At 46.1% G+C, this 6,653-nt stretch overlaps 1 protein-coding gene across 1 annotated transcript; it reads right to left on the bottom strand.

Annotated features, from left to right (window-relative positions):
- Positions 1 to 1,189: 1,189 nt before the first annotated feature.
- On the bottom strand, positions 1,190 to 2,040 carry LOC115328682. The gene is made up of 2 exons (XM_040207369.3): positions 2,023 to 2,040; positions 1,190 to 1,856 (listed from the first exon to the last, which is right to left on the bottom strand). The coding sequence occupies exons 1-2, from the start codon at positions 2,038 to 2,040 to the stop codon at positions 1,209 to 1,211; spliced, it is 666 nt and encodes a 221-aa protein (XP_040063303.1). The 3' UTR covers positions 1,190 to 1,208.
- Positions 2,041 to 6,653: the final 4,613 nt, after the last annotated feature.

Raw genomic sequence — 6,653 nt, 5'->3', positions numbered from 1 at the left:
TTCATTTCGAAGTGAAAACTAAACCAAAATGTTCATTGACGTGGGCTGACGACAATTTTGAAAAAAACGGTTGATACTAAGTTATAAAAATTATTGCAAATAAATTATGCTCATCAAAATGCTGAAACGCCAATCACGCAAAAAAGAAACACCCTTCGGGTTTAAATTTTTCTAATTTCTCAGTTTACTTTTCTTCTCACTATAGTGTAACAAATAAAATAATACTGTTTTGGTTTGCGATTCCGTGTTCAATTTTTGCACTGTAACGAGAAAGTAACGGCGTTACTATTTTTGCAGTAACTAACTGTAACACGTTACTTTTTGAAACCGGTAACTGTAACTGTAACAGAGTTACTTTGTCCCCCTAGGTAACTGTAACTGTAACACTGTTACTTTTTACTGGTAACGTGCCCATGACTGGTGGTAGGTATCCGAGACGTCCGACTCCGAGGGTCCAAGCACTGTGGACTGTGTGTCCGAGCACAGGGTCCGGGGCTCGAAGCCACGGCATCCGAAGTCTCGGTTCTTTTCGGGTGGTGCTCCAATGACCTCGATGTTCGATCCGCGATAGGTCGTGCCCTGGCGCCCTCATCGGGCTCACTTACCGGGTGTTCGATGTGCAGAAAAGTTTTGGCGAACTTTTTTTATGGGACTTTTTTAGGGGTGTGCGAATAGTGATTTTCGAAACCAAATCGAATACGAATACGAATCGAATAATTTTCGAATAGTAAGTAGACAGGTTAAAGTAGAGCAGAGATTATAAATTGATTTTTATTGTTCCAAAACGTTTCTTAAAATTATTGTAAAATTGCAGCTAGACAATAATAACTAGAGTTCAACTATATATATTTAAATAAAGACAAAAGCTAATAAAATATTAGAATGCTAAATATAATATCACGGTTCACGCGGATGCTGAACATAAAATCGCAGCTCGCTTGAGCCTGGTAGATTCTGAAGCATTGTCCATGATAGGAACTCGACATTATCTTTTTATTCCTTTTTGTAGCAGATGTCCTTGAATTGAGGATCAATAATAATAATAATATCTTTATTCAACCCTGGAGGGTTGCGGCACCACAGAAAGGCCATTGGCCCATACCTGAGGCCTGTGGTGCCGCACTACTACATATTGTGAAAAAAAAAAAAAGAAACAAATAAATAAATAAATATGACAATGAAGCATTCAACGTTTTTTCCATGGAAGATCACTGCTGAAGGAAGTCCGATGCCTCCTTGCACCAGTCTTTAAGGTCATCCTTCTCCTGGGGTGGACAGTCGGTCAGCGTCTTTGGCAGCGAGCGCCAGAGGGTTACACACTTCACCAAGACAGAGTTCTGGTGACGCACAGTGCGACCGAACAGTGGCTGTAGCCCACCAGATCTAGTAAGGCGCAAGCTTTTAACCAGCGGGAGCTCCTGATCTCTTGGGAGGAGGCTGTCAGCAAGGAGCCGGAGTGATGCAACCTGCCGGCGAAGTGCTAGGGGGTTCCACCCCACCATCCTCAGAAGTTCTTGCGTGGACAGGTCGCGGTAATGTGGCAGTCCAGGGGAAGCCTGGCACCGCAAGACTGTGTAGGCGGCACGCCGCTGCACACTCTCGAGGGACGCTTTCAGTGAATTCTGGTAAGGGTCCCAAACTGAAGCACAATACTCGAGTTGTGGGAGCACTAGAGCAGTGTACAGGTCCCGCAATGCACTGGCGCCAGCTCCTCGGGTGACTCGACGCACAAATCCGAGCATCCGGCGGGCTTTTGAGGTCACCTCCCCAATGTGCGGCGAAAAGGTTAATTTTGAATCTACTGTCACACCAAGAAGTCTTGCACGGTTAGTGGCGGGGAGTTCCTCTCCGTTCAGCTGGAAGCTGTGCTGTCTGGTGTTATGGCTTCTTGATGTGGTGATGAGAGTTGATGAGCACAAGGAATGTGTAAGAGCGTGATGTGCCTGTGCACTTACGTCCAGGAACCTTATTTTCACTGATCTGAGAAGATTCTGGGAAAACGCATTGTCTTGATCTACTTGCGCCCTCAAAAAGCAACATCTTCACACACTGAACAAGTGGAAAAACCATGGAAAGTGTTTTGAAATACTCGACACAAACAGCTCTTGTGGCTTATTTAATTGATTGCATGGGAGCGGCCGAAAAACTTCCCCACTCTAGTGCGCTTTCTCTTCGAACAACTTCCTGCTTCTACCACTTCTACTTCGCTTACACAGAACGGCGGTACTGTTGCAACCAGTTCTGGAACGTCTCCACCACACGCTTTCCGAAAGAGTGCACGAGCAATCTCGTGCGAAAGTTGTTCCTAAATGCTGAACCGCATGTAAGCGATTTAGCGAGCGACAAGACGAGCGACAGCGACGACGAGGGTCAGCAGCGAGCGACAGAGATTTCTCACTGTCGCTCGTCGCGTCGCTCAGTGTTTGGATTTCTAGAAAACGTCCTCATTGCCTTGGTCACTTGCTCACGCCACTTTCATGCGGCTTGCCTCATCGCGCGACTGATTGAACGACAGCGAAGAGGGTCGACGTCGCCTGTCTCGTCTCTCGGCAAATCACTTACATGCGGGTTATACTTAACACAGTGGTTCCTAATGGAGGCAACAGCAATGTACGTACGGAGAGGGACGGCTGCCGCCGATGATGACAATCATTGTCTAGGAGAAGAGGGTACGTATTGCCATCTTGCAGGCACATACTGCAGGCGTGCCGGCGCGTTGTGGGACGCCTGTGAAGGAAATCTCGGGGCGCGACACCGTAACGACTATTCGGAACTTATTCGAAAAATATTCGAAACTTTTGAGAAATATTATTCGATTCAAATAACGAATCGGATAGGGTAATATTCGATTCGTTATTCGAAAATAACGAATATTCGCACACCCCCAGACTTTTTGTTTTTGATTGCCGTAAAACGTGAGACCCCGCACATTAAAAATACCCGAAAAAAAAGCAAGAAAAAAAACGTGCAGGTATCGTTTTTACGAAAATTTGAAAACATAATAAAGGTTTATTTGTTTATTCTTTTGTCTCAATAAAACGCGGCATGTCCGAGTTCTTGCAATTTTAAGCGAGTTTCATTTTGGTGCGTACGCCAGACAGAACACAAAGCCGAATCATCAACTTGGCCAAAAGGCCAACAGCATGGAATGGCGAAGTGTTGGGAGTTCACTGGACTTAGATCCTTGGACGTCCGGCAGACCAGTGCTTCCAAGCATTGGCCAACCATTAGTAGCTTCAAGAGAGAATTCAACTAAACTATGGCTGATAAAATAAAATAGTGTTCCAATTGCAATTTTAAAGACTGCCAGTGTGGATGGCTCAAGCAATTTAGACAGGTAGTATAAAAGAAACCGGCTTGGAGGTATTCGCCAACAATTTCTGGTCTATCACTTTTACAATTTGTAATATAGGTAATTTCCACGTTTTATTTATTTATTCATTTTTTTCTGCACCTAGTTTTGGAATGGTAGGAAATCAATGTTGCGCATATGTCAGAGAGTTCACTTCTCTTAATTTAATACACGGTTTGCAAATATCTCTCTTGATATGGCTCTGCCACATGACACCAGTGGTCGTAATGAGCAATGTGAAATCTGTGCATCGATACCAATGATATCACAGTGCACATTGGTGCTAACTATGTGTTGCCCCAAAATTGGCTTCTCCTCTGAAATTTTTGTGTTTCTTCCCGCGTGGTGCGGCTTTTCTGCAGCATTTTAATAGCGCCAATGAGCGAGGCGACAATTTTGCTCATTGGTGCTACTTACACACTCGCGCTCATTGGGTTTGGCTCGGGATTTCCATGCGAAGCTGGGAAGATGAGAAAAGTTAGGAATGTCGGATGTGCAACGTCGAGCATGATAGTTTCGTGTTTAGTTTTATGCAGATAAAAACCGCTGAATAATGCTAATAAAAAGCAATATTATTTTGTTTCGGCACAAACTCCTTGTGAGCCGCAAACGACTGCTATAACTGCGAGGAGGGCTTTAAAGTACTTGTCAGTCAATGTTCCAACTACCTCGTTGCTTCACTGGAGAGATGAAATGAAAATCCTGTCATCCACATTTGTCACTTGCACAGTGGTCTGCGTAAATTCCTGGTCAATCTTCTGTTCATGAGGCAGAACATATTGAAGAGAGCCATACTCAAAAAGGCTGACACACAGTTATCATGTTGCCTACTCCGCACCTTGCCGTAACCACTGGTAGTACAACACACAACATTACTAGAACAACTCAGTTGGGAAACTGCCATGGAGCCTGCTCCGAAAAAGTGGCACCGATCCGTACTCGAGAACCAAGCTAATACGCCTCGCAAGTGGGTTCATTTCTGTCTTCTGCGAATGAGAAAGGAAGTGGCGGTGACGTCAGAACGCCGAGCTCCGATTGGCTGATTGCGACCTCCTATCTGAGCGTCGTCTGCTCCTTTGCAACGTCGTCTGCTCGCAACGTCGTCTGCGTCTGTCTTACCTTTCCTGCAACTTTCGGAAGTGCAGGTCTTTATGAGCGAGCTCGACTTCGCCTTTCAAAGAGGGCAGACGAAATAACTCAAGCGGTACGTTGTTTTTATCTAACTAGCAGACGCGCATCAAGGAGGGAAGTCAAAGGACTCACTGGCGAGGTGTCCAGAGGCGCCGAGATTTGTTTGCTAAGAACCGAGAGTCAGGGTGGTCAGTGTCTGCAAGTTCCCTCCCAAATACTTTTTTCCTCCTTTCGTGTGCGGCGAGACCCCTCACTCTTTAACGGCGTCGGCGGGTTGGCGCAGTTAACGTCGTCCGCTTTACGTCTGCTAGTCAATGCGATGGCTGCTTTACCGCTCCTGCGTCTGTCGGAGATTCACCGCTTTTTCACCGGCGAGAGTCACCGTTACTTCGGGAAACAAGGAGATAACAAGAGGAAGAAATTGACCTCTTAATCTAAAATTGAGGTCAGCGATCAAAGTATAATACGGGAAGTGTTCACAAGGGTCGCGCGGGCATATTCCATTCAGCACGCCAGCCGGTCGTGGGCAGACGGTCGCCGAGTCGCTGCTAAGCCTACCTGCTAAACTCGCTTGGTCGCATTCGGTGGAATCGTGGCCGTTGGAGCTTTTCCCGGGTGTTTGTGGATCCAGCGTTCTTGTTCGTCGTGGTTTGTTTCAAGTACTTTTTACTTTTTTCTTGCTGCTTGAAGTCGGGACGTGTGAGAAGCGCACGTAGAAAAATAAACGTCCATGGGTCGTCGCGACCGCAACGCTGTCGGCCATGCTGATTTGATCGTAAGAAGTGCGTAAGACAGCTTCGGAGCTGTCCGTAGGATTTCGTCGTAACCTGCGCAAAACTTACGAAAATTTTGTTTCGTGAATACGAATTTGCTTTTAAGTTTGGTCTTACGCACATTTTTGGCGTACGATCGTTTCGTGAATCTGGCCTCTGCACTTCCAAAAGTCGCAAGAAAGGTAAGACAGACGCAGACGACGTTGCAAAGGAGCAGACGACGCTCAAATAGGGAGTCGCGATCAGCCAATCAGGGCTCGGCATTCTGACGTCACCGCTACCCCCTGCGCAAGAAGCAGACGAACTTGCCCTCCGCATAGGGATCGCAATGCTGCCGGTTCTCCTGCAGTGGCCACTCGGGAGCACCGCATTCGAAGGCGTCTGCTTGGACTGTTGTAATTAGGCTTTAATCGGCCATTTTGGCACTGAAACATATACGGTGGAAGGGTTTCAGGGATGCCAAACCCAGTCTGCCATGCACACGTGCTGCGAATTGCCACCGAAGTTAGGACACGCCCAGGTCGAGACGTGCTACCTGAAGTCACCGGTGAGACATGGCTGTATGAAAACAATATTAATTGTGCTGCAAAACCTTGTTAGCTGAAGATTTGAGAAAACACTGTGCGCCCGACATTCTGTACTCTCTCCAATTAAAGTTCCTACAAAAAAAACTTTTCCAGTTTGTTTTTATGAAAAAAAACAAGCTTTATAATTGCTCGCAACAACCACAGAAGCAAAAAAAAAGAAAACTGAGGTGCCATCTTGGTGCCATCGAGCCTTGTAGTTTGGGTACTCTAACTCCTACTCAGGTTGAGTCGTGCGGGGGGTAGTGGTGCTGTCTCGCAGTGACATTTTGCAGCAGCTATATAAACCGACTTTCATGTTTTGACTTGTCGCTAAATCGCGGCGCTGTTATCGTATTTAGTTTGCTCTTGGTGGACGCGAGCAGTCCAGGTTTCAAGGGTGACTTTCCCAACAATGTATGAGTAACGTTGAATGCACTGTACGATGTACTGTTCGACCGCTCGGTGTATATCCTTTTGCGTTCTCGCGCGTGTGCAGACGTTTACCGTATTTTTTACGAATCTTTGCCGAAATTATCTTCAAACGTTTGCATGTGCCGAAGTTTGCCGAATCTGGAATTCGGCAGATTTAGTCCATCACTAATCATAACATCGGCGCGCAGCATTTTTGATAAAATTTTGAAAGGGCGATTGATCCCTCACTCACAATCTTTACCCTCAGCCCGAATTTCGAAATCCTCATGCTGTTCTCTGCTTGTTTTATCTTTATATCTAGCAAGAATCTTAACGTCATGCAACACCAGTAAACAGGAGCATCAATACAACAGTGAACGGCAAGAATAATGCGCCTTGTGTTTGTTTCTGCCTCGCCTT

The sequence above is a fragment of the Ixodes scapularis genome, unplaced genomic scaffold, assembly GCF_016920785.2.
Source record: "Ixodes scapularis isolate PalLabHiFi unplaced genomic scaffold, ASM1692078v2 PGA_scaffold6__148_contigs__length_123643588, whole genome shotgun sequence".
Taxonomy (NCBI): Eukaryota; Metazoa; Arthropoda; class Arachnida; order Ixodida; family Ixodidae; genus Ixodes; species Ixodes scapularis.
The sequence above is the reverse complement of the archived record's forward strand: the minus strand, read 5'-3'. Positions and strand labels throughout refer to the sequence as shown.